The sequence below is a fragment of the Corvus cornix genome, chromosome 28 (assembly GCF_000738735.6).
Source record: "Corvus cornix cornix isolate S_Up_H32 chromosome 28, ASM73873v5, whole genome shotgun sequence".
Taxonomy (NCBI): Eukaryota; Metazoa; Chordata; class Aves; order Passeriformes; family Corvidae; genus Corvus; species Corvus cornix.
Genome location: NC_046356.1, coordinates 808,726 through 835,963, shown reverse-complemented (window position 1 = coordinate 835,963; position 27,238 = coordinate 808,726). Strand labels below are relative to the sequence as shown.

The 27,238-nt window shown below is 52.5% G+C and overlaps 1 protein-coding gene across 2 annotated transcripts; it reads left to right on the top strand.

Annotated features, from left to right (window-relative positions):
• The first annotated feature begins 1,820 nt into the window (after positions 1-1,820).
• FZR1 (fizzy and cell division cycle 20 related 1) lies at positions 1,821-26,333 on the top strand. 2 transcript variants are annotated; one of them, XM_039566027.1, is made up of 15 exons: positions 1,835-1,868; positions 2,103-2,427; positions 13,598-13,737; positions 14,114-14,239; positions 14,465-14,528; positions 15,252-15,379; positions 15,789-15,871; positions 16,313-16,496; positions 16,687-16,752; positions 17,142-17,244; positions 18,489-18,673; positions 20,067-20,300; positions 20,982-21,086; positions 22,254-22,346; positions 23,364-26,333. In XM_039566027.1, the coding sequence occupies exons 3-15, from the start codon at positions 13,669-13,671 to the stop codon at positions 23,403-23,405; spliced, it is 1,482 nt and encodes a 493-aa protein (XP_039421961.1). In that variant the 5' UTR covers positions 1,835-1,868; positions 2,103-2,427; positions 13,598-13,668; the 3' UTR covers positions 23,406-26,333. The 2 variants fall into 2 exon arrangements, with proteins under 2 accessions (XP_039421960.1, XP_039421961.1); XM_039566026.1 differs by lacking the exon at positions 2,103-2,427 and having other exon boundaries at positions 1,821-1,868.
• Positions 26,334-27,238: the final 905 nt, after the last annotated feature.

The window sequence follows — 27,238 nt, the reverse complement described above, 5'->3', positions numbered from 1 at the left end:
TGGGTTCCTCATGGCCTGAGCCCAGGATCTGTTTGAGGGAATCATCTTGAGTTCTGGAGGCACTCTGGGCACCACAAGATCAGAAGGGTCCAAAGCTGTTGGAGAGTGTCCAAAGGAGGGACACGGAGCTGGGGAAGGCTCTGAGGAGCGGCTGAGGGCACTTGGCTCGTTCAGCTGCAGCAGAGGAGACTGAGGGGAGGCTCCTGGGGGCTGCAGCTCCTCCTGAGGGGAGGCGGAGGGGCAGGGGCTGAGCTCTGCTCTGGGACAGGGACAGGAGCCCAGGGAACGGCTGGAGCTGGGTCAGGGCTGGGCATGGAGCTCAGGGAAAGGTTCTTCCCCCCGAGGCTGCTGGGCACTGCCCAGGCTCCCCAGGGAATGGGCCCGGCCCCGAGGCTGCCAGAGCTGCAGGAGCGTTTGGACAGCGCTCTCAGGGATGCCCAGGCTGGGGCTGTTGGGGTGTCTGTGCAGGGCCAGGGGCTGGACTCAGGATCCCTGTGGGTCCGTCCTAGCTCAGAATATTCCAGGATTCTATGAATGATTCTGTTCCTTCTCAGGGCTGCAGTTATCAGCTGTTTCTTGTTGAAAATAACATACAAGGGAGCCTTAAAGACAGACTTGATTGTTATGTGAGGCTGAGCTGCATGATTGATAGGGAGTCCAAGATTAATAACCAGGGAATTGCATGCAGTTGGCTGCATTGCTGCAGTAGGACCAGAATGGGTGGTTGTGCTGGGCAGGTGACAGTAAGATGGTGGTCTGGGGTCGCCAGAGCATGGCAGATGGGCAGTCTGCAGACAGGCACCCCTCTGCCCCCCAACGAGCACCCCAGACCCCCAGCACCAGCCTCTCTGTGGGCATGGGCAGGAACTGTGGGGTTCCAGCACACAGCAGCGCTCAGAAGGGCGCAGGGCCACGAGTCCTCTGCAGCAGCTGCCCCTGGCTCCTCCTGGGCCATGCAGAGCTGAGCTCTGGGGCAGCAGCAGCCCCTGGCCCAGTGCCCTCCCAAGAAGGGTTGGACACACAACTCGCTTCCCAACAGCCCCCCCCAACTCCCTGAGAAGAGTAATGGGGATCAGAGACCAGGAATGGGGAAGACACAGACACTCTGCGGTGTCGTGGGGGGTCCTATGCTGAGTCACAGACAATCTCTGGGGGAGGGGGGCACAGGAATCCCACACCTTCCTGGAGGGGCCAGGACCAACCCCCAGGACCCAAGAAGCTCCCCAAGGACCTGAGGCACCTTCTTAAGGACCCAAGAACCTTTCCCAGAGACCCAAGGATCCCTTTAGGGACGAAGAAACTTCCACTAAGGAGCTCCCCAAAGACCCAAGGACCCCCTTAAGGACTCAGGGAACCCCTCAGGGACATGATGAGTCCCTTCCAGGGACCAAAAACCCTCCTAAGAACCCCCTCAAGGACCAAGATAATTGCCTTAAGGACCCAAGACCCCTCCACCCAGGAACCAAAAGAACCCTATAAGGACCCAAGGCCCCCAAGAAGCCCCTCAGGGACCAAGAGAACCCTCTGGAGGGCCCAAGGGCCTCCTTACGGATCCAAGGATCCCATCAGAGGCCCAGCAGTCCCCGGCCCTCCAGGGAGGGACACACAGAGACACCGGCGCCCCCGCCATGACGTCATGGTCTGGCGGTGACGTCACCGGGCCGTTGCCATGGCGCCGCGCGCCGCCGCTTCCTGTGTGTGTTCGAAGCGGCGGGTGGGGCGCGCTCCCGTCGTGCCCCGCGCGGGGGCGGGGGCGGCCGCCATGTTGTGGAGCGGCGGGGCCGGCGGGTGCTGACGGAGGAGGCGGAGCTGGGCCGGGCCGGGCCGGGCCGGGCTGGGCTGGGCTGGTGGCACCGGCACCGGAGCAGGTACGGCCGGGGCAGCGCCCGGGGCACGGTGTGGAGCACGGCATGGCACGACACGGCGTGGCGAGGCGGGGGGGCTTCGGCAGGCTTGTGCCCCGCACTCTCCCCCCGCGGGCACGGGCCTGTGGGCCGGGCCGGGCTGGGCGGAGGGGCCGGGCTGGGCTGGGCCGGGCCGGGCGGGGCTGGGGGTGCCTTGCCTCCTTTACTCCCTTTCTCCCTCCCTCTCTTCCTCCGCAGCCGGTCACCGAGCAGCCCCGCCTCTCCCTCCCCGCCCGTTACGGTGCCTTGTCAGCCCTGGCAGGATGGGCCCAGTCTGTGCCGGTTCCTTCGGGCCCAGGCGGGCTGTGCTCCGTCACGGCGGGGCCGGTGAGCCCCAACGCTCCGGTGTGTTTGGTAACGGGCATCCCGCACCTGCACCCAGGGCCGGGGCTGTGCAAAGCGGCTGGAAGCTCGCGGTGTAACCCCTTCGCTCGGCCCGTGTGCTTTGGCCCTCTGGGGAAGGACGCAAAGAGCTGGAGCCTGGATCAGCTCTTGATTCTTGATCAAATTGGCAACACAAACGGTAACAGATTTTAGTGGTGTGGATCTTATTCCTAAAGAGATCTGCCAAGCAGAAGCAGAAACTTTGGCCAGCAGTCTGTTGTTTACGTGCAGCACCGGTGGATGTGCCCCAGCCCACCCGATGGCTCTGGGGTCTGAGGGAGCTCTTTATCGCTGCGTGTTTCATCAGGGTGTTTTTAACCTGTTGTTGATATTTTGCACTGGGATTTGTACGCAGGATCAGCCTGAGCTGAAGGTCCTCCAGGTGGTGAGAAGGTTCTGCTGGGCCAGGGGGGGCTGTCAGGTCACATTGGAGTCACCTCGGGAAGGTGTTGTTGGATTCTTGACATGGAGGATTGTTTTCTCTTGATTTGTAGCTCTCTTGAAGGCTTTGTGCCTGTTTTCTTGTGAGGTGCTGATTCTTCCTGAGTGTGTTTAATGACACCACCCCAGTATTTTGTGCTGAAGGTCCTTCAAAGAGCAGTTCTGCTGAGAGCAACAAAATCTCATTGCAGCCTTCTAGTAGCTGAAGGAGCTGACAAAAAAGATGGAGAGGCTATGTACAAGAGCCTGGAGGGACAGGAGAAGAGGGAATGTCTTAAGGGAATGTAAGGAAATCCACTTACAGAAGTCAGGGATGGATGGGAGATTGGGAAGGGCAGGCCCTGGCACAGGGTGCCCAGAGCAGCTGGGGCTGCCCCTGGATCCCTGGCAGTGTCCAAGGCCAGGCTGGACAGGGCTTGGAGCAGCCTGGGACAGTGGAAGGTGTTCCTGCCATGGCAGGGGTGGAACAGAATGAACTTTAAGGTGCCTTCAAGCCCAAACCATTTTGGGATTCTATGATCTTGTCTTAGTCTGATCTTTGTGTTTTGATTATTATAATTAATACAGAAGCAGAGTTTTCTGGGGCTGTTGACTGAGGCTGTTGTGTTTCCTAAATCCTATGGTTTTCTTTTGTAGTTTGTCAACTGTTGCATCTTCAGTATCTTAAGTGTTACGATGAAGCAAAGTTTTGGATGCCTGACCTTCCAGTAAAGCTCTGAACACAGAGCTGCTGGTGAATTTTTAATCTTTGCTTATAGTGCACTGATTTCTCCTTTACTGGAAGCCTTACTAGAGCGTGTATCTATAGAGCTGCTGCTTTTAGCTGTCTGTACCCACTTGGATGTACAAGATAATTGCACAACCCTCTTCTTTTGAAGGGAAACTGGATGTTACTAAAGTCAGTAGCCATATAAAAAATGCTCAGATAGAGCATAGGAACTACTAAACAGAAGCAAGCAACAAGCCTTGAAAGTTCTGTAAGTTGTTATAAAATGCAGGCTATGGCCTTTGCTTGTCCTTTTTTCTGCTCCTAAGTCAGTCCTCTTTGAGTCTGGAGTGTCTGACATGTGAAAACATTTTAAAAAAAGTTGTAAGGACCCTGTGTCCCTAAGATCCAAGTACTTCATTATATCCATCCCCACTTTTTATTATTATTCTCCTTTTTATTAGCCCCCCAGGGTTCAATCCTGTGCCCAGTGTTGTTTAACTCACCCATCAGTGGTTGGATGAAGGGGTTGGTGTCTCCTCAGCTGCAGACACAGAGCAGGAGCAGTGGCCGATCCCCCCGAGGGCTGTGCAGCCCTGCAGAAGAGCCTCGGAAGGGTGGAGAGGTGGGCAGGAAAGAACTGTCAGAACTTCAGCAAGGGCAAGTGTAGGATCCTCCACCTGGGGAGGGATAACCCCAGTCCAGGCTGGGGGCTGAGCTGCTGGAGAGCAGCTGCAGAGGGCTCTGGGTGTCCTGGTGAACAGCAGACTGTTCCTGACCAACCGTGTGTCCTGGGGGCTGAGGGGCCAGTGAGATCCTGGTGTGCATTAGGAAGAGCATTGCCAGCAGGTTGAGGGAGGTGATCCTGCCTTTCTGCTCAGCCCTGGTGAGGCATATCTGGAGTGCTGTGTCCAGTTCTGGACAGGAGGGACATGGAACTCCTGGAGTGGGTGCAGTGGAAGCTGTGGAGATGCTGAAGGGACTGGAACATCTCTCTCTTCAGGAAAGGCTCAGTGAGCTGGGTTGTTCAGCCTTGAGAGGAGACACAGCTGAGAGGGGACCTCATGCCTGTCTCAGTGTCTGCAGGGAGGGCTCAGAGCAGGGACCAGGCTCTGCTCCATGAGGCCCAGCAATGGGACAAGAGGAGAGGGGGCAGGAACTGATACCCAGGAAGTTCCACCTGAACATGAGGAAGAACTTCCCTGTGCAGTGACTGAGTGTTGGAACAGGCTGCCCAGGGAAGGTGTGCAGTCTCCCTCACTGGAGATATTCCAGAAGGGTCTGGACACAATGCTGTGCCCTGTGTTCTGGGATGACCTTGCTTGAGCAGGGAGGTGGGACCAGATGACCCACTGTGGTCCTTCCAACCTGACCCACCCTGTGATTCTGTGTAACACTGGGATATGCAGGGCAGTGGTGGAGTCCTCATCCCTGCAGGGGTTTAACAGACATGGATCTGGCACCTGGGGCATGGTTAGTGGTGGCCTTGACAGTGCTGGGGGAACAGTTGAACTCTGATGTTAGAGGGCTTTTCCAACATAAATGATTGTGTGATTCTACACAGAGTAATTAAACAAGTAAATATCTCCTAGGTGATTACCAAAATAGGTGCCATCATATGCTGGTTGAAAGCAGAACCTTTGTTTCTCCTGTCTGTCCAGTGACTTGTCCAAAATGTGTTTGTGTGGGGAAAACTGCCACCAGGTGACAGTGGGAACAGAAGTGCTGTGGCTGTAACTGGCCTTCTGGGGAGACCAGTGACTGCCCAGAGCTCAGCTCCTGTATCCGAGGGGAGTTCCGGGAGCCAGACAGTGTGGAGAGAACTGTGGGGTTTGATCCGGCCCTGCCTCACGAGAGGCACATCCGTTTGACACTGGTTATGTCCTGGACTGAGGTGAAATCTCAAAGCAGAGCGCTGTAAGGTTATTGCGTGTCCCCTCCTTGCCAGTAAGTACCTTGGGGAATTCATACCCAGCCCTTTCCTCAGTGCAGGAATTAGCCTCCAGCACCTACAGAAGGGATGGGGTTCTGTGCTGTTCTGCCTGAGCACACAGGGACCAGTGGCAACCTCTTCCACTGGCAAGTGGGAGCAGCAGAACTTGCTCAGCACTTGGTGTTTCTCAAACAAGACCTGCTGGAGCTGAGCCTGCTCTTCACCCCAGCCCTTGGAGCATCCCGGAGCCGGGTGACAGCCAGCGCAGCCCAGGGGTGCAGGTGCTGCTTCACCAGGTGCCTTGGCTAATTACTTAATCTCTGAAACTGGAGTGCTTCTGCTGCTGCCTCTTGTTTGTTTTGCTTTTGTAACAGATAAACCTCTTTAAGGAGACTTCCTGTTAATTAGGGGCCTTCTGGCCCATGGGCAAGAGGTACCACCAAAGTGGCCCCATGTGTTGTGCTTTGTTTCCCTTTGCAAGGCTTCCTGCACTGCTGAGGACTTCGTGCTTTATTTTGTATGCCCTGGGAACAAGTGTGTCCCTCTTATTTGTGGAGCATCATGGTGAAAAGGTGAAATAATCACCACCTGCAAGCAATAAAAAAGGGGTTTAATAGTGGTGATTTTCTGAGAAATCCCCTGCTGAGTGCATGGTTGTCATGTCTGCTTGGATAAGCTCTGCACTGCCAGGAGACAATGGTACGCTGCAGTGGGATGTGTATTGAATGAAAACGTCATCTACGAAGGTAAAATAACAACCCTACAGTTCTCCTGACTTCTTAAAAGCAGGCTGAGGCAAATTTGGAACCCCTCAGCAGGGGGCCTGGCTGATGTGTGGGTACATCAGTGGGGTGGCTGCTGGTTCTGACCTCTGTAGTTGCCCATCACTTGTATTTGAGTTTCAGCTGAAAATAGCCTGGTCTTTGGAGTACAGGCTGGACTGTCATCTTCCCTTTTTTTCCTTTAGTTCTGGAGAAAAAAGGGATTTAGGAAAAACAGCTATGCTGAAAGCAATGGTGATACCTGAGCATCATCTGTGTGAGAGGCAGCAAGAGTGATGTTCCTGGTCAGCTTTCTAGAGTGTCCTCTTTGAGGAGCACTTGCATTTAAGAGCAATTGTTTTGTATACAAAAATCCTGGTGAAAACCTTTTGGGCCTGTAATGGTGTACTGAGAAGATTTATTAGACATTAGGAAGGAATTGTTCCCTGTGAGGGTGGGCAGGCCCTGGCACAGGGTGCCCAGAGCAGCTGTGGCTGCCTCTGGATCCCTGGAAGTGCCCAAGGCCGGGCTGGATGGGGCTTGGAGCAGCCTGGGCTAGTGGAAGGTGTCCCTGCCCATGGCAGGGGGTGGAACGAGATGAGCTTTAAGGTCCGTTCAAGCCCAAACCATTTTGGGATTCTGTGATTAGTGGTGGCAGTGTTTATCTTTGGTAAAGGCCCTTCCAAAGGCAGAGATTTTGCTGTTTCCTGAAGATCTTACAACCCTGAGTTTCCGCTGGCTCGTGATAGTCCAGGCCACAAACAGAGCTCTGTGTTATGAGCATTATGTCCTTGGCTCCCGCAGGCTTCCTGCAGCCTTGGTCATCAGAGTGCCCTAAATTTTTGTGGTTTGCTGTTCAGAGTTCCTCTGTCATCGTGGTAGGATTGTGCATTGCTTTGGGATGGTGGACATGAAGCTTTACCTGAGCTTCTGAAGTTGTCGTGGAGGGCTGTGGGAAGTCTTGGAGTTTGTCTGTGAGTGCAGGTGGGGGTACAAACGTTTGTCACCTCCAATCTGGATTGCAGGTTGGGCCTCTGCCTGTGAGGAAAGGGGGATATTTTCTGCCTGTGGAGAAGGAGAGATGTTTTCTACCCTGAGAGGTGAGTGGAGGCAGGGATTACTGTGCATTTTGCTTGTATCTCCAGCTTCTGTACTCCTGTTCAAGACTGGGTGGCTGAGTGCAGGCAGGAGATGCAATCAGTGTTTTGGCTCTACCCTTGAGCCGCTCTGCCTTCAAATGAAGCTGGAGTTCAGTTTGTGTATATTGCCACCCTCTAACAGTTGGCACTTTTGGAACAGGGGCATTGTAAGGCTGATGGCAGTGAGTGCATAAAGGTGTTTCTGAGTGCCCTGGGCAGGAGGTGCTCGGCACAAGGCTTTGGAAAGGCAGAAGAATGTGGAATTGTGCAGGACCTTCAGTGAAGAGCAGTCGCCTACATCTTACCCTCTGAAGTACACTGCTGTGGTGTGATGGCTCTTGCCATAATCCAGCATCTTGGATTTTGGAGGATATTGAATCTTCGAGGAGTGTGAGGACTAATGGTGAAGATCCCATCTGACACTGGAGTAATTTTTTTCTTGTCGTTAGTGTGATCTCTGTTGTACAAAGCTGTGAACGTGCGTCTCTGATAAGGGCAAGGCAGCAAGGGTTATAGTTTGTTTTGAAATAAAGCTTTAACTGCTCCCATTGCATAGGGGTAAATGGCTGATTTTATAAATGCTTCTCACACTGTACCCTAGTAAATTGCTGAGTAACAAATTATATCCTTGTAGCTTTAAAAAGGTAAATATTGGTAAAACACACAGCTCTCTAACTTTTTGTGCTATTGCTGGTTTGAAAGGAGGCCAGTTCCTGAAAAGGTTTGCTTGGTTGGTGTAATGTTCCTCTGGGTTAAATGTGAGCAAGTTCTGCTTGAGCTTGGCCAAGCACAGAGTATCTTGCTCGTTCCCAATGGCTGCCCTGTGAAGCCTCAGCATTCTGAATGCATTCCTAATAGTCTTGACTATTACACAGCTAAAAGCTATGGCTTAGCTCTTTTTGTTGGTTTTGTTTTCCTCTTTCCCCTTACAGCTTGTTCAAGAGCCTGTAAAAGAATCTATAACTGGTAATACTCTTGCAATACCCCACGTTGAGGAGAAGGTGATGCCTGCTAAACCAGCTGAAAACATCAGCCCTTTGGGGCTTTGTGTGATGTGGTCAGTACGTGGAGCTGGCATGAGGAGGGGCAGGGCACTGCAGCTGCCAGGGATAGAGGAACTGCCACTTCTGCTGCCAGCTGAGGGTTTTGCCTTATTGATTTGCAAGTGTTGTGATTGAGTTTAGTCAAATCAAAAGAAGATGAAAACTTTGGATTTGGGGAAGCAGGACATCTAGGTTTGATTTCAAACCTTGCTGGTCGTGACTTGGAGGACTAAGTACTTGCATACTTTTCCCCTTGGCAAATGATGGGGCTATTCCAGAGAGCTTGGAAATGTTCAACACCTGAATAGTGACATGTTTTTACCTTAAAGTTTGTGCCATTAAATACAGGCCCAAAGAGCAGGCAGCATCTCTGGGTTTGGGTAGGCTCTTGCTGACTATAAATGTGGGGTCTGTTTAGGGCTTATTAGTAAGAGAAGCTCCAGGCAACCTTTTTCAGACTTGAGATGCTTCAAAATAAAGCACCAACATAACATTAATGGTATTTAAATTACCAAGGCATCCTTTACCTCCCTTTGGCCCTGTGTAAATTAGGAAATATATTCAGCTTTACATTTACATTTGCATCCTGCCTTTGGTATTCTGAGTCTCTCACTTTCGTCAGCACCTCTCTCATTTAACGCTTACCCACCCAAATACTTTCCAGAAGAGAAGGTACGTGAACAATTTCTGGAATAAAAAAGGGTCAGGAATCATCCAGCTCTTGAACTGCTTGAGCAGAGCATGTCTGAATTGAGAGAACCAACCTGCATCTCTTACTCCCCTTTCAATGTGTGCTGGGGAATCCAAACAGGTACAGCCTCTCTCAAACCACAGAAATAATTTTGCAAAATTACTGCCCTCGTTTCCCTGCCAGGCCTGGCATTCTGCATGTTGGCTTATTAAAAACACATCCATACCGAGACAAAACACTTTTGTATTTGAATACATGAAGGTTGGGTCAATAAAAAGAACAAAAGGCACTTGTTCAGCACCATAACTCTGCCTGGAAGTATTGTTTGAAGGTAATAAGCTGTGAGACAATCCAGCCAATTCAGAGAGACGACAAAAGGTGCATGAAGAACAAAGTCAGAATACAAATTCTTCTCAAGGAATTCAAACCCTTCCACCAAATCCCACCTTTCTTCTCCAAGCATAAACTGCATAATTAGTGACAAAATAGCGTCTGAAGAATATGTAACACCTGTAGCTCCTCAGTATCTTTTATTTCTTCAGCTTAAAGGGAACTTGAAGCCCACATATAGAACGACAGAATTGTTCAGTTTGGAAAAGCCCTCTAAAATCAAGTCAAACCATTCCCCCAGCACTGCCAAGGTCACCACTAACCCATGTCCCCAGGTGCCACGTCCACACGGCTGTTAATCCCTGCAGGGATGGAGATTCCACCCTGCCTATGCCAGTGTCATGCTTTCCATGAAGAAATTCCTCCTGATGTCCCACCTAAACCTCCCCTAGCACAGCTTGAGGCTGTTTCCTCTCATCCTGTCCCTTGTTCCCTGGGAGCAGAGCCTGACCCCCACCCGGCTGCCCCCTCCTGTCAGGGAGTCGTGGAGACTGAGAAGGTCTCCCCGTAACCTCTCTTTCTCCAGGCTGAGCTTCCCCACAGCTGCTCCTGGTGCTCCAGCCCCTTCCCCAGATCCATTCCCTTCTCCAGATATGCTCCAGCCCTGTTGTGAGAGGCTCAGAACTGTCCCTGGGATTTGAGATGGGGCCTCAGCAGTGCCCAGCACAGGAGGACAGTCACTGCCCTGGTCCTGCTGGCCACACTGTGACTGATACAAGCCATGTACTATTTGCCTTTTTGCCCACCTGGGCACACACCAGTTCATGTTCAGCTGCTGTCACCAGCACCCCCAGGTCCTTCTGGCAAAGCTTTTTTTAATTGCTTTGGGGGAAATGGAAAATCTGCTCACTTCCCACAGACAAATTTAGAGACAGCAAAAGCCTACCCCAAACCAGAGGTGCTGCTTGCTCCCTGGGCCTGTGTTAGTGGCACGTTTTTAGGGTAAAAACATGTCACTGTTCAGGTGCTGAACGTTCACTGCTGTGTTCTGCCTCTGTAGTCTCTCTGTTGAACAATCTGTGCTGTGTTTCTGAGTGCAAGTTATAGGTGAAATTTGGGCAGATGAGATCTCAAAAGCTCGACAGTCGAATGTGTTTCAGATGTAGAATTTAAAATGTCTCTTTGCTGTGTAACTGGGTCTGGATCTCTCACGAATACTGTGCTGAGCTGTTTTGGGAGGACACTTCAAGTGTGTGGTGTTCCCTGGTTGATCACGCTCCTTGTGTGGGTTCTGCAGGCTGAGCTCTCTTACTCATGGTGTTAAAACAACAACAACCCAAAAAAAGAAAAAGGGGGAGGGGGCATTTTGTTGGACTGTTTGGTTTGAGACACACATTTGGTAGCTTGTGGGTCGGTAAGGGTGGTGGTAAGTAAACTTCAAAATGAGGGAGAGTGATTGATATGGCATGCACTAATTTTTATTTTTTAAACCTCCTTTATTAATAGCATCACAGACTTTTCTAACTTTTCACTCCAATAATGTTGTCTCTGACTCTTTGCTTCATTTGGTGGAAGCTGATCTCTGTTAAATTAGGGAGCTTTCTCCAGTTTTGCCGCTGAAAGAACATATGGGAGAAATGTGTTAAATTAAGAAGAAAAAAGCTTGGGGGAGGAGGTGGTAGAGGTAAGCAGGTGTGATCAGAACCAGCTTGGCACTAGCTATTTCAGGCATGCTCCTGTAAAAGTGTTGGCATGCTTAATGGCAAGGAAGAGAAGCATTTCAGCATTTGTAAGAAGTCCAAGTTTCGGCACTGCAAAATGGTGTAGCTCAAAGAGCCACAGAGATCTCCTGAGGTGGAAGGGACCCTCAGGGATCATCAGTGCAGCCCCTGGCCCTGCACAGACACCCCAACAACCCCAGCCTGGGCATCCCTGAGAGCGCTGTCCAAACGCTCCTGCAGCTCTGGCAGCCTCGGGGCCGGGCCCATTCCCTGGGGAGCCTGGGCAGTGCCCAGCAGCCTCGGGGGGAAGAACCTTTCCCTGAGCTCCATGCCCAGCCCTGACCCAGCTCCAGCCGTTCCCTGGCTCCTGTCCCTGTCCCAGAGCAGAGCTCAGCCCCTGCCCCTCCGCCTCCCCTCGGGAGGAGCTGCAGCCCCAGGAGCCTCCCCTCAGTCTCCTCTGCTGCAGCTGAACGAGCCAAGTGCCCTCAGCCGCTCCTCAGAGCCTTCCCCAGCTCCGTGTCCCTCCTTTGGACACTCTCCAACAGCTTTGGACCCTTCTGATCTTGTGGTGCCCAGAGTGCCCCCAGCACTGGAGGTGAGGCTGCCCCAGTGCAGAGCAGAGCGGGACAATCCCTCCCTGGCCTGGTGCCCCCAGGACACGGTGGCCCCTTTGGGCTGCCAGGACACACCGGGGACTCAGATCCAACTTGGACCAACCAGGACCCCCAGGGTCCCTTCCCACGGCGCTGCTCTCCAGCCTCTGATTCCCAGTCTGTCCCTGCATCCAGGGCTGCCCCATCCCAGGGCAGGATCCAGCACTTGCCCTGTTAAACATCACATGGTGGGGGATTTCCCAATCCTCACATTTGTCAGGGTCTCTCTGTGGGGCCTCTCTGTCCTTGAGGGTGGCAGCAGTTCCTCCCAAGTGAGTAACCTCAGCAAACCCACTCAGGACCTTCCAGTCCTGCACCCAAGTCACTTACAAAGAGATTTGAGAGAACTGGCCCTAAGATGGAGCCCTGTGGAGCCCCAGTGGTGACTGGTTGCCACCTTGATGTCACCCCATTTCCTGTAACCTTTTGAGGTGAAAGGCCATCAGCTCTGCAGTGCAGAGTGTGTGTACTTTGCCTTGTTTTCAAGCTTATTTCACAGAATATTGTAAAACTTCATCACATCTTAGTGAATTGCAGCATGTGCTGCTGGACCCCTCGTAGCTTAGTAACTTGCCCCCAGTTTTTAGCCGTAAAACCCTGGGCAGGTCTGTGGTTCCTGGAGGCAGCCTCTTCCCAGGAGGGAGCGGGAGGCAGTGCAGGGCTGTCCCTGAGCGGTGCACTGTGCAGCTGCTCCCTGGGCAGCCTCCTCCCAGCACAGCCTTTGTGTGCAGTTGCCTCCTGGATTTTACCACAAGTTTGTATCTCGAGGCAGCTCCGTTTGTGCAGCTGGGACTCCAGCCAGGTGCCATAAATGTTTATGCAATAACAGGAATGAAGATCCCTTTATGTTCTGCACAGCCTCCAGATGCCTGTGTGTTGTGGGGATTTGCTTATGTGTTAAATTCCACCTTTGCCTTTGGACATGTTTATCTTGGGTTGAAAGGCCAACTTGATGTCTCCTCTGGCGTTGGCATTTTTGTGTCCATGTCAGCTGTGGACAAACCACATGAGGTATGTGAGGGGGGAGGTTGGACCCTGGGGGTGCTGCTCTCTGCCCTTGGGGCTTGGGAAGGGCTTGGCTGTGTATTCTCACACAAGTGTCAGCTCATTTATTTTTTATTGATGCACACGTTAATTTACCAAGCAAATTGCAGCTATGAAGCAGCCCTGTCCTAAAAATATATGGTTAAAATATGTGCTTAAGTGATGTTAACGTTGCTTATAGACTGTACAGCTCTATGAGTGAGCAAGCTTTGTGCCAGCCAGGAGGAGTATTTGGGATAGTGCAGGCATCAGACATGGAATGTTCACTGGGACTACTAGATCCCTAGTGTGTTCCTGCAGTGAAAAGTCTGCAGTACTTGTGGCATGGCTAAAAGCATCCCACCCTCAGCACTGCTCCCGTGCCCCTGACCTGAGCGGTGGGACAGGCTGTGGTGGGATCACGGAATCCCACAATGGTTTGGGTTGGAAATGACCTTAAAGCTCATCTCATTCCACCCCCTGCCATGGGTTTCACTACACCAGGTTGCTCCAAGCCCGGTCCAACCTGGCCTTGAACACTTTCATGGATGGGGCAGCCACACCTCTCTGTGCAACTGGTGCCAGTGCCTGGATTTTTCATGCCCCTGTCCTGAAGGATTGCCAGACTCTGCTGCTGCAGGGCCTGGGGGCAGTCCCTGCTCCAGGTGTGGTGGGGACCCACTGAGGTGCTGTCAGACACAAAATACTGGCTGCCTGCGTTCTTCAGTGTCACACAAGTTTGGTACCAATGCTCTGGATAGGAAAAGTGGTCTCAAGTTCAAAGAGCAGGCTTAGGAGACTCTGAAGAGGCTGTTTCAGCATGGAGGGGTTCAACATTTTGTTGTTTTTCTCCTCCTGTCTGTTGCAGCACACTAGTTACTGCTTGGACTTTGCAAACAAATTCCTGAGCCTGCTGATCTCTCCAGCCAGCTTCCCACCATGGATCAGGACTACGAGAGACGTCTCCTACGCCAAATCAACATACAGAATGAGAACACAATGCCTTGTGTGAGTACAGATGGGTTCAGGTTCACTGTTATGTTGTTGTCTGTCTCACTTGTGACTCTTTTCCTTGAGCTGCTGAAGGACCTGGGACCTCTTCAAAGCAAACCACAGTCTTTTGTTGGGTTGTGAGCAGGTGTGAGTTCCTGAGCTGTTCTATGAATACCCAAACACTTTGACTTTAAGAGAGTTTTTGAATATATAACCTCAGTTCAGGTTGCAAAAAGGAGTGAAGATATTTTTATGGAGTTCAGTAATACCTTTTTAATACATAATCTCAGTGACTACATGTAGCATAAAAAATTGAGGGCTAACAAACCAACCAACTCTAGGGCTTGACAAGAATAAGAGTAAGTTCAGTGTCTTTTATTCTTTAATTCAGGTAGCAGAGATGAGAAGAACCTTGACCCCTTCCAATTCTCCAATGTCTTCTCCTAGTAAGCATGGTGACAGATTCATTCCCTCAAGAGCTGGGGCCAACTGGAGCATCAACTTCCACAGAATAAATGTAAGTTTTGCTCCCTTCTCCTACAGCTCAGCCTTGGAACTGAGGAAATGGTACCTTTTGTTTTGGCTGGCATGATTGCTCTGCTTATCTTCTGCACCATGGGCTTCTGCTGCCCCAGAAGAGTTCCTTTGAGTGCTCGTCCTCAAACCCTATGCTCCCTGCCTTTGCTATTTCACCATATACCCTGAGGTTTCTGTATGGTGATGGCATGTTTCCCCATTTCAGGAAAATGAAAAATCACCAAGCCAAAACAGAAAAGCAAAGGATGCTACATCAGACAGTGGCAAAGGTGAGAGCACCCTTCTACTGCTTGGCAGTGCCCAGAGCTCTTATTGCAAACTGTTGGGGAAATTAAGGCCACGCTGGCATTTTCATGCTTATGCCAAAACTCATGCTGGTGTTTTGGGAAATGCCCACATCATGAGTGAGTACTAGGTCACTGCTTCTGATGAGCGTCTGGATGCAAGAGGCTGTCTCTATCCCCTGATTTATTGTGTCATGGAAGCACTTTCCTGATGGAGTGGAAGGAGGGGAAGCTTGCTACTAATCTTGATTCTAAATGGGGGCCCCAGGCTTATTAAGAGACTCTGTGAGTGTACAAGCTGTAGAATCCCAGACTGGTTTGGGTTGGAAGGGACCTTAAAGCCCATCTCCTTCCACTACACCAGGTTGCTCCAAGCCCCATCCAACCTGGCCTTGGACACTGCCAGGGATCCAGGGGCAGCCACAGCTTCTCTGTGCCAGGGCCTGCCCACCCTCCTAGGGAACAATTCCTTCCCAATATCCCATCTAACTCTGCCCTCTGGCAGTGGGAAGCTGTTCCCCCTTGTCCTGTCCCTCCAGGCTCTTGTCCAAAGTCCCTCTCCAGCTCTCTTGGAGCCCCTTTAGGCACTGGAAGGGGCTCTAAGGTCTCCCTGCAGCATTCTTTTGTCCAGGTCAGGCACACATGATTCTGACACTCCCTGCTGTTGCTGCTCTGAGCTCTCTGCTCAGTGCCTGTTTGGGTTTACAGATGGCCTTGCCTACTCTGCCTTGCTGAAGAATGAACTCTTGGGAGCTGGGATTGAGAAGGTGCAGGACCCCCAGACAGAGGACAGGAGGCTGCAGCCATCCACCCCAGAGAAGAAGTCTCTCTTCACTGTAAGTTAATTGCGTTAACACCAGTGGAGGCTGTGTGTGTGTCACAGGAACACAGCACAGGGCTCTGCCAGGCTGCTCGTGCAGTGAGTTGGTGTTGGGGCTTGGCTGAGATAAGGTGTTGATAACAAATGTGGTGGCCTGCAAAGGGAACCTGAGTGTGCAGCAAGCAATGTGCTTCCTGTGTCTGTGCTGGCAGGAAAGCTGGGTGGAGCCAGGCTTTTTGGACAGTGTGGTGAGTGGCCAAACCAGGCTTTTGGACTTGAGCATTGATGAGGGGTTTTGTATAGTTTTGGAGCACCTGGGAAAGGAAAAACTGTGTTGGAATTAGCTTGGCAGCAGTGCACGTTGGGTGTGATGCCCCAGGCCTCCCGCACGCCGGGTTCCTCACGAGGTGTGTTTCTTTGTGCAGTACTCACTCAGCACAAAACGCTCCAGCCCCGATGATGGCAACGAGGTCTCACCCTATTCCCTGTCTCCTGTCAGCAACAAAAGGTAACACTGATCCTCTGCAAACTGTAAGAAGGGAAGGGCTGGGACAGAGGGTTCAGTGAGGTTCTCTAGGACTTCTGTCTGAAGCTCTAAAATTGCAATGTGAATTGGGTTTGGAAATCTGGAGAGATAATAAATTTTGAATTTATTTTAAATGCAAGTCAAGTTCTAAGAATTCCTTCAGGTGCCCAGCCTGCTTATGTGCTTGACATATCTTGGTCAGCTCTCAGTAATCAGTTTACCTTTCTGCTTCATAGCTCCTTTGTAGAAGCAGAACCTAATTCCTTCCAGTCTTGCTGCTGAAAAAGTGTTGTGCAGCCTTTTTGTCTCTGCATTTCCATAGAAACTTCAGGGTGCTCTGTAAAGAGTGGCTACACCTATGCCTCCCATCTGCTGTGATGTGCAGATTCCTGTAGTTGTTTTTTTATCTGTTTTTGTAAACAGTCAGAAGCTGCTAAGATCACCTCGAAAACCAACTCGGAAAATCTCCAAGATTCCTTTCAAAGTGCTGGACGCCCCAGAGCTGCAGGATGACTTCTACCTGAACCTGGTGGACTGGTCTTCTCTTAATGTCCTCAGCGTTGGCCTTGGGACTTGTGTTTACCTGTGGAGTGCTTGTACAAGTCAGGTAAATTGTCATGAGTGTCTGAAGATTGAATTGCCTATTGATGTAGGGTTTTTCCAACCTTCCAGAGCTATGCAATGTGCTGTGTGAGGGCTTCAGCACTTGTCACACTCTATCCCAAACTCAGCACTGGTCTGAGACAGCCAGCAGTGCTGTGTGACGAAAGTTTCTTACCCCATTTGTCTCTCTGAAGGTGACCCGGCTGTGTGACCTCTCTGTGGAAGGAGATTCCGTGACGTCCGTGGGCTGGTCAGAGCGGGTCAGTATGACACCGTCAGCAAGGACAGCTGAGACACGTGTCACTTAGTCACTGTCATCATAGCTGTAGTTAACTCCTTGGGTTGGTTTTTCTCTGCTAAAAGAGAGGGGATAAAGAACAGCCTCTTGTATCTTGAGGTTCCTGAGGCATTGCTAAGAGGAGTGGGAGGGAGAAGGATCCAGTTTACTTCTTCAGCTCTTGACAATAAAATGTTACAATAAATATATTCCAGACAGGCTGCTTGGACCTCTCAGTAGGGAAAAACATATAAGATGGAAGAACTCTGGATGCTTTCCATCTCGTGGGATTTATGTCAAGTCTTTTCCTCAGCTTTCAGTTTTCTGGCTGTACTTCCTGGCTGTACTGATCCTGGTTCTCTGTTTGTCCAGGGGAACCTGGTGGCTGTTGGTACTCACAAGGGCTTTGTGCAGATCTGGGATGCAGCTGCAGGAAAGAAGCTCTCCATGCTGGAGGGACACACAGCCAGAGTCGGTAAGGAGTGGGGAGGCAGAGGGTTCTCAGGGGTCTCTCCTTCCTGATTGAACTTTGCTAGCCAGGGATCTGCTGGAAATAGAGAACTCAAGAGTACCAGGGTTGATATTTTTTCCCTGCTGTGTCTTGAGCAGGTTCAAAATATTATCATCTCACAACTGTGGTGTTCTGATCTGGGTGTGATGGTGGTTGGGTGTTGCAGCAGGTGTTTCCTCCATGCTTGAGGCTTTTTGGGTTTGGTTACAACATCTCTTCACTGCTGCTGGCTTCCGATTTCAGCCCTGCTGGCAGCTTCACACTGAGATTTCCAGTTCCCTTTTTTGGGGGGCTGGTTTTTTCTGCTTAGAGATGTTGTGAGTGTGAACTCTGGGGTGAGATTTGGGAAGTCCATGCACCTTCCGAGATCTGTTCCTGTGCTTTACTGCACTGTGAAGTGGGGTTGGTAATACCTGCAGTCAGTGTGTTCAGGGGAACCTCTATTTGTGCCCTGATCTAGGACTCCGGAGACTGGATGTAAGGGAGGTCTGTAAGGAGTGGTTTGAGGTTTGTTAGGGTTTATTTTAAAACCCTGGCAGCTGTGATGGCTGTATTTTGCTTACCAACTGCTGCAGGACTGGAAGGGTTGGACTTGATAGTGTGGCCAGCAGGACCAGGGCAGTGACCATCCCCCTGTGCTGGACACTGCTGAGATCCCATCTCAAATACTGGAGTCAGTTTTAGATCTCTCACAACAGGAAAGACATCGAGGGGCTGGAGCGTGTCCAGAGAAGGGAACAGAGCTGGGGAAGGGGCTGAAGCACCAGAAGCAACTGGCAAAGCTGGAGGGGCTCATCCTGGAGAAAAGGAGGCTCAGGGGAGACCTTGTGGCTCTGCGCAAGTCCCTGACAGGAGGGTGGAGCCAGGTGGGGGTTGAGCTCTGCTCCCAGGGAACAGGGACAGGATGAGAGCACATCCCCTCAAGCTGTGCCAGGGGAGGTTTAGATTGGATATTGGGAAAATTTCTTCACAGAAAGGGTTATAAATCATTGGAACAGGCTGCCCATGGCGGTGGTGGAGTCACCAAGCCTGTAAAGTGTTCAAAGGAGATATGAATGTGGCACTTGAGGAGATGGTTTGGTGGTGAATGTGGTGGTGGTGCTGAGTTGATGATTGGACTTGGTGACCTTTGGAGTCTTTTGCAGCCTCAGTGATTCTGTGATTGCATGACTCCTACGACACCCTCTGAAGCTCTGCCCCCGTTGCAGGTGCCTTGGCGTGGAACGCGGACCAGCTCTCCTCCGGGAGCCGGGACAGGATGATCCTGCAGCGGGACATCCGCACCCCACCCCTGCAGTCTGAGCGGCGGCTCCAGGGACACAGGCAGGAGGTCTGTGGGCTCAAATGGTCCACAGACCACCAGCTCCTGGCCTCTGGAGGGAATGATAATAAGGTACATTCCTTCCAAGGGGTCACAGGAAATGTCAGACCCCCTTTCTTTCTAGGGCAAGGAGGAATGGTGTCAAGTTGCACCAGGGGAGGTTCAGGTTGGATGTTATTATATCGCTGGGGATGTTCAAGGCCAGGCTGCACAGGATGTGCAGCAACCTGGTCTAGTGGAAGCTGCCCCTGCCCATTGCAGGGGATGGAACTAGATAGGCTTTGAGGTCTCTTCCAACCCAAACTATTGTATGATTCTATGATTAGGGAGAAATTTCTTTGATGGAAGAGTGGTTAAGCGTTGGAACAGGCTGCCCAGGGCAGTGGGGGAGTTGCCATTCCTGGAAGTGTTCAAAAAAACAAGTGGATAGGGCACTCAGCAATGTGGTTTAGTGGGCATGGTGGGATTAGGTCAAAGGTTCGACTTGATCTTGAGAGTCTTTTCCAGACTTAATGGTTCAGCGATTCTTTAAGGAATGTTTGGCCTCTCTGAAGAGGACTTTTGTTTTGGTTGTTGGACTGTGACCAAATATTAATCATGCTAAGCTTCTACTCAGTCTTCTCTTCCTAATAAAATGAAAAAGGCAAATTTAATTTTGCTTCTGTATTTGGCTAATTAAATCTCTAGCTTGGCTCAGGGGGTTGAGTTCAACAAAACCACTGCTAAGCTGCCCTTCCTGGCTTTGTTTGGGTAGTGTATGGTCACGTTTGGTGCAGTAATGTTTGTGTGCAGCAGGAACCTGAGGTAGAGCTCTGTGAGTTCTCATACCTGTAACTCAGGCTGGCAGCTCACTGAGCACCATATGGGAGAAGCATCTGTCACAAAAAAGCAGTGTTCCAAGCCCTCTGGAGTGGTTGCTAGGTAGGGAATGTGCCCAGTGTCTGTGTGACAGCATGGTTGGACCGAGTTCCTCCTGCTCAGAATAACTCTTAATGAACTGAGCAGATTCCTAGATGTGTTCTGGAATGATACAGCCAGAAAGGCAACAGGAGGGTCTGAGGTCCCCTTCGGTGACACCGTTTCTTTAGATTCATTCCCTTACCTTAGGGGCTGTTCCTGCCTTGTGGCCTGGGGGTAGGACAGCTCCTCAGCTGAGTGTGGTGCCAGGGTGGTTGTGACTGCCCCATCCCTGGAAGTGTTCAAGGCCAGGTCAGATGGGGCTAAGAGCAGCCTGGTCTAGTAAAAGGTGTCCCTGCCCATGGCAGGGGTTTGAACTGAATGAGCTTTAGCCAACCCAAACCATTCCATGATTCTGTGAAGTGCAGAGGGGAGCTGTGCATGCCTGGGCAGGACTGTGGGAAATCAGCTTGTTTCCCAGCTGCCTTCATGGGTCCCATTGTGGCTTGTGGGTGTAGTGGACACATGACTGAGGCACAAGTTTGATCATGTCTCTCCTCTCTGCCAGCTCCTTGTCTGGAATCACTCCAGCCTGAGCCCTGTCCAACAATACACAGAGCACCTGGCAGCAGTCAAAGCCATCGCCTGGTCTCCACACCAGCACGGGCTCCTGGCCTCGGGTGGGGGCACAGCTGACCGCTGCATCCGCTTCTGGAACACACTGACGGGGCAGCCCCTGCAGTGCATCGACACCGGGTCCCAGGTGTGCAACCTGGCCTGGTCCAAACACGCCAACGAGCTGGTGAGTCCTTCCCTGTGCGGCTGCTGCCAAGCTGCCCTGTGTCAGGAAGCGTGGCTGAGCAGGAGCCAGCTGTGTGCAAGTGGGCAAGGAGGCCGAGGGCATCCCGGCTTGTACCAGCAAGGGTGTGGCCAGCAGGACCAGGGCAGTGACCGTCCCCCTGTTCTGGGCACTGCTGAGGCAGCTCAAGTGCTGGAGTCAGTTTTTGAGCCCCTCGCAACAAGAAAGACATCAAGGGGCTGTAGCGTGTCCAGAGAAGGGAATGGAGCTGGGGAAGGGTGTGGAGCACCAGGAGCAGCTGAGGGAGCTGGGAAAGGGGCTCAGCCTGGAGAAAAGGAGGCTCAGGGGGACCTTCTCGCCCTCTGACAGGAGGGTGGAGCCAGGTGGGATTCAGGCTCTTCTTCCAGGTAAAAAGCGACAGGACAAGAGGAAACGGCCTCAAGTTGCTCCAGTGGAGGTTTAGATTGGATATTAGGAAAATTTCTTCATGGTGGTCAGGCACTAGAACGGGCTGCCCAGGACAGTGGTGTAGTCACCATTCCTGGAAAGTGTTCAGAAAACATGGGGATGTGGGTTAGTGGTGAACATGTTGGTGGTGCTGGGCTGATGGTTGGATCTTGGAGGTCTTTTCCAGCCTTAAAAATTCCATGATTCTATGATGTGTGTCCCCTTCTCTCCTTTCAGGTGAGCACCCATGGATACTCCCAGAACCAGATCCTCGTCTGGAAATACCCCTCGTTAACTCAAGTAGCAAAGCTCACAGGGCACTCCTATCGAGTCCTGTACCTGGTGAGTGATGGCCATGGCTCTGTAGCTGCTCACCTGGCTGCGGGTGTGCTCACATGGGGACCCAAAGCAGCAGTGCCAGTGGCACCATAAGCTGCCTGGGTGGGAACGTGAACACTCCCCATGAGCAGTGGAAAACTCTGTCTGGTTTCTGTGCCTGCAGGGGGACGCTTTGATTTGCTGCTATGGAAATGTGAGGCTTTGTTAATGATAGCAAAGCCTGCCAAACTCTCCTGAGGAAACATCTGAGTTTTATTCTAAGAAAACTCTTCTGAGCCTGGAGAACACAAAGCTCCAGGGAGACCTTCTAGTGCCTAAAAAGGCTCCAGGAGAGCTGGAGAGGGACTTTGGATAAGGATCTGGAATAGCAGGACAAGGGGGAATGGCTTCAGACTCCCACTGGGCAGGATTAGATGGGATATTGGAAAGAAATTCTTCCTGTGATGGTGGTGAGGCCCTGGCACAGGGTGCCCAGAGCAGCTGGGGCTGCCCCTGGATCCCTGGCAGTGCCCAAGGCCAGGCTGGACATTGGGGCTTGGAGCAGCCTGGGACAGTGGAAGGGAATGAGATGGGCTTTAAGGTCTCTGCCAACTCAAAACGTTCTGGGATTTTATGAAACAGAAGTTTCTCTCCCAGAAGACTTTCACACCTCTTCACTGATGACTGCTGCCCAGGGAAGAATTTGCTGCTTCCAGCCCTCCTAATTTGTTATTAAACATTTGTTGCGGGTAATCCTGACCGATCTCGTATCTGCTGTTACTGTCACATGGGGCTGTCAGCAGTTCACAACAGAGCTGACAAATGCTGATGCTGTTTTGGGAGGTAGATCCCAATGTAAGCAACCAATACAGCCAGAAAATCCAGTCATATCATCTTCCTGCCTTTGGGCATGTTGATAATCCCAGGAGGAACAGCCTCAGTTACTCATAGCTTGGATTTCTTAACAAAAACATCCTTTCCACAGCCCTCCCCCCATGTGTTCCATAGCTGCACCATAAGGTGCGAGCGCCCAAATTGCACCTGAGGCTGCATGAGGCACCTGGAAGTAGAGGGAGTTGGCTTCTCACCACCGAGTAGGAAGGAGAGTTAAATCTCTCCTGCATTCCAACAGAGACTTGTTTTCAGCCTCAAAAATGTGACAGGTGCTAAAGGTTGTTGTCTTGTCCTTAGGCAATGTCCCCTGATGGGGAGGCCATTGTCACAGGAGCTGGAGACGAAACCTTGCGCTTCTGGAATGTCTTCAGTAAAACTCGCTCGACGAAGGTAAGGCCAGGCATGGGGGCAGCTGCCTGGGGGAGCTCAGGCCATGTTGGCTCTGCTCTGCTGCCTCCTTTCTGATCCCTTCCTGCAGATCAAGGCTGGGGCAGTGAAGGGTTCAGCTTTGCTGAAATTTAAGTAAAAGGTCGCCCTGTGTGCCCAAGGCAGGTGTGACACAACATTCCAGGCTGGTCCAGGGCTGCTGAGCAGAGCAGCGTTTCTGGAGGTGTCACTGAGCTGAGCCCTTGGGTGACAGCAGGCTGGGGAAGAGAAGGCTCCAGGAGACCTTAGAGCCCCTTCCAGGGCCTAAAGGGGCTCCAGGGGAGCTGGAGAGGGACTGGGGACAAGGGCTGGAGGGCCAGGACCCAGGGAATGGCTTCCCAGTGCCAGAGGGCAGGGCTGGATGGGATCTTGGGCAGGAATTGTTCCCTGGGAGGGTGGGCAGGCCCTGGCCCAGGGTGCCCAGAGCAGCTGGGGCTGCCCCTGGATCCCTGGCAGTGTCCAAGGCCAGGCTGGACGAGGTTTGGAGCAGCCCATGGCAGAGTGTGGAGCAAGGTGAACTTTAAGGTCCCTTGAGGCCCAAACCATTCTGTGATTCCCTGATTATCCCCTGCCTCTTTACAAAACTGCTTGAAATGGGGGTTTGGATGAAAATGGCATCATGGATTCTGCCTGTGACAACTTGCCATCACCAAAAGCAGTTTGTGCTTGATGCTCTGAGAGCTTTCCTGAGTGCCTGGCGGAGGGATTTGGAGGAGGGGACTGGGGGGAGCTGGCATGGCTCCTGGGGGTCCCCCACTTCTTGCCTTCTCTGGGGTACAGCTGCCTGCAGAGCTCTGGGAATGGCACTCTGACCTGCTGTGCACTTTGTTACCATTTGGAAGAAGCTCATGGGAATATTTATGGTGTTGGACTTTGAGCTGGGATCATGCCCTGAGCTAGAGATAGCAGATTAAAAACAAACCAACCTAGAAGCACGTGAAGTAACAGCTGTTTACCCCCTGCTTTGTCTTCCCTTGTCAGGAGTCTGTATCTGTGCTCAACCTCTTCACCAGGATACGATAAACCCCCTCCCTGTGCCCCGGGAACCTACAGCCTGACATTCCAGGATCAGACCACTCCCTCGGCGTGCATGGACCCCCAGAGCCCAGCCAAGGGGAGGGAGAGCCGTGGGACTGGAGAAGGACCCAGCTCATTAAATATGTGCTTGTGACCCACAGGGCTGGGCAGTATTTGGGATGGGGTGGGGAGGGGAGGGAACTGCCAAAGGTTATTGGATTCATCGTTCATAAAGGGAAACGGGTACAAGAGAAATGCTGACCCAGCATCCTCCAGCTGTCCGGATGGTCCTGGGGAGGACTCGTGTGACATGGACCATTGAGAATGGACCGAGGCCATCCCCACTGCCGTGGTGTCCCTCCTGCGAGAGAGGAGCATATCCTTGCTGCTGTGGGAAGGGGCTTGACGTGCTGCTCTGTGTCCCCGAGTGACACCTCTGGAGGCAGGAGCCAGCCAGACTGGTGCAGTACAGCTGGTGCGAGGGGCACAGCTCCAGGCTGGGCATCTAAGGGCTTTGTTCATAGCCTGGCATCCCCATTCCAGGAAGAAACTGGAGAACTGCCTATTTTCCTTTTTTTTTTTTCTTTATTTTTTCCCCCCCAGACAGGTACTATAGTACTTGACATGATCATTCCCATAAGACAGCTTGATTTTTCTGGCATGCTTGACAGCTGCCTCCGAACAAATATACTCTGGGGCTCTAGACTTTGGAGGAGACTTGAAAAAGCTTTACCTCTAAGGGAGCAGATTCGGGAAGTTCTGCAGTTGCTGTTTCATGTTCTGGGCTGATCCTGGGAGTTACCAGAGAGGAGAAGCAAGGACTTTATGAAAAAAGAAACCCACCCAACCACCTGTGCATGTGGAGCTTCCTTCCGGGTGGGTGCCTTGCTCTGGAGTCTCCCTGAGGCCAAAAGCAGTTGGGATGTGTTTGAGAACAAAAACAAATCCTGAAGATCTGATTTTTGGGGTGAGCAGGGCCTCTTCTGGCTGAAAGAGTGGTTCTCCTGAACCAGGGCTGCCGTGTTGCTTTTTTATCTCCAAGTCCCAGCCAGGGCCCTGCTGTTGGGTTTTGGTGTGTGTTTTGGGGTTTTTAGGTTGTGTGGGATGAGAGTTCTGGCTGGTGTTGGAGCCCATGGGGTGTAACACGAATGCTCTGTGTGTGTGGTGCTTTTAATTTAAGAGAAGCTGTGAGGCTGCACAGCCTGTTCCATCTGACCTGTGCCTGTGCCTGCCTGGGCCCTGGCTGCCTCCTGCCCTCTCCCAGCATTGCTTCCTGTTCCCACGTGGAATTTCCTGGCTGTGTATATAGACTTGTCCTCTCTCTGTAGATTGCATAGGTAATGCTTTATCTTTCTTTTTTTTCTTTGTTGTTTTATCTCCTGTCCTTTCTTTCCCTAAAACCAGGCAGTAGGACTATGATTGCCTGTCCTCAGTACCACCAGTATCCTTAGGGTGAGCCAAGGTGTGGGAAGGCCGATACAGCCTGTTCACCACAGCCTTGACCACTTGTGCCATCACATCGGTGCCTGGATCAGGCTGTTGGTGCTGCACCTGGGTCACACATACTGGGAGTCACTGGTGAGGAGCTGGTGTGCTGGGAGCCCCCTGGCAGCTCCCAGTCTCCCAGGCCCACAGGCCACTTTGTCATCTCACAGTCTCACTTGCCACCAAAATGGAATTTCCATGGAATTTCTGAAACACAGTTTGAGCACAACTGCTTTAGTGCAGCTCTGGTCGTGGGACGTGAGGCATGGTTTGAAGTCACTCCCCGGCCTGTCTTGTGTTGTTTGTTCCACTCGTGGGCACTGTTCCACATCACCGTGGATTGGGAGCACCCAAAGCACCCAGCAGGTGTTAAATTGAGTTGGATCATTAAATTGGGGAATTGATTTGAAGCAAAGGTCTACCTGCAGCAAGAGGTGATCTGTTGTGGGTGTCATCACCTGGGGAAAGGGCTGTTCAGAGGGGCTGGGGAGGTTGGTGGCTGTGCTGTGGATTTTCCTGTTGCGGTTTGCCTTCTGCTAAATAGCACTGTGCAGACCCCCAGGACACACTGCTTTCTCCTCTGGGAGGGCATAGGTGCTTGGGTTGGGGGCACACAGGAGTTCTCGGCCCATTGTGGAGCAGGAGGGAGACAGGCACCCAGCTGGAGTGCAGGGTGAGTGTGGTGATGATTGGGCTCCCCAGTGCCCTGGGGCTCCGCAGGAGTGGATTTGCCCCTCACCCTCTGATGTGGGAACTTCCTCAAGGAGTCCCAGAAGCTGCTGGGGGGACCAGCAGTGCTGTGGGTGGGCAGTGCCAGGTGGGCACTGCAGCCACTGCCCAGTGCTCCCAGCTGCAGAGCAGGGACAGCTCCTCATTGCTCTGTCCCCCACCATTGTCCCCTCTTGTCAAGGACTTTCCCGAACTGCATCTTGTGTCTACATCTCGCTTTTCTCTCTCTCTGCCTTGGGAGCAGGTTGGCTCATGCTGGCTTCTCTTATTGCACTTGGCAGGGAGGCTGGTGATTCCCAGGCTAGGGCTGTTCTGTAGCCACACACGCTGGTGACGGAGCATGGCAAGAACAGGCTGCTCACCCTCACCTGGCTGTCAGAGCCCGGTACAGCTGCCTTCTCTGCTCCGCTGCCAGCTGCCAGGCAGGAGCTCCCGGTTGTATCCGTGTGGAGATGGGTTTGTGCAGGTGTCTCAGGATGATCCTGTCACTGTCACCGGCTGCGGGTTCAATAGGGAAAAGGGCAGAGCTGAGGTGCTGTGTCAGGATGTGTGACCTTTGAGCACTGACCCGGGCACAGGGTCCTCCCAGAGCTGGGTGACAGTCTGCAGCCTCGTGGCATCGTTGTATCCCAGGTGTCATGTGATGGAAAACAAACATGGAGCGCGCTGTAACTTTCCGTGTAAAGCAATTGAACTGGCATTAAACAGGTTGTCAATTTATTGGGGTTGGGCTCCATGGCTCTGCTTTGCTTCTCCCCAGCGAAGGGCGCAGCAAGTCCCCAGGGTCCCCACCCCACCTCTGCAGGTACCAACTTTCTTGGTGCAGCTCTCAGCTGAGGTTTATTGCTCCCAGCTTCCTGCTCCTGTTTGCTTTCCTGCTTCTGGGAAAGGGCACAGTTGCCCCCTCCCTGCCCTGCCCTGTGCCCCTTGGCACGGCAGGAAGGAGGAGAAGGGGCCCCTGGCCTGGAACAGCCCCTCCTTGGTGTGGGGCAGTTGCCAGGGGATGGCTGCAGCGAGGCTGGGGGTGCAGAGCCCCTCGGTCCCACAGGCCCTTGAGTCAGGAGTCCTGCTGTCCCCATGCAGGTGGGACCCTCACATGGGGGGAACATCCCCTCCCTGGGCACTGGAGCGCTGTGGACCGGGGACACCTCTCCAGTGGGGTGCAGCCCTGTGCCCCCACACCTGTGCCTTGTTCCAGCCCTCGGGAGGGACATGGAACCCTAGCAGCTCCCTCCCCCCAGTGACTAGTGTCTCATGCTCTGGGGATGAGGCCTGCTGCTGGAAAACCACCCCCGGGCTGGGTGGTGTGGGGCAGAGCTGGTCCATGGGGCTGAGCAGCAGGATGAGTGGAGGGATCCCTGACCTTGGCATCACCCACTGCTGCTGCCCCAGGCATGGAGCTGAGCTGTGGGTCTGGGGAAGGGATGGCCCAGGAAATGGCACAGAGAAAAGAGTGGAACAAGGAGCTGTCAGTGCCTCAGTTTCCCCACCTTGGTGCTTGGGGGAAGCCCCAGGGCCCCTTGACTGGCCCAGAATGGGATTAGGTTCCAGGGCTTTGGGCTGGGTGCAGGTCCTCCTGTGCCCCCAGCTCTGCTCCCACCCCCAGCTTATGCTCAGAACCTGTG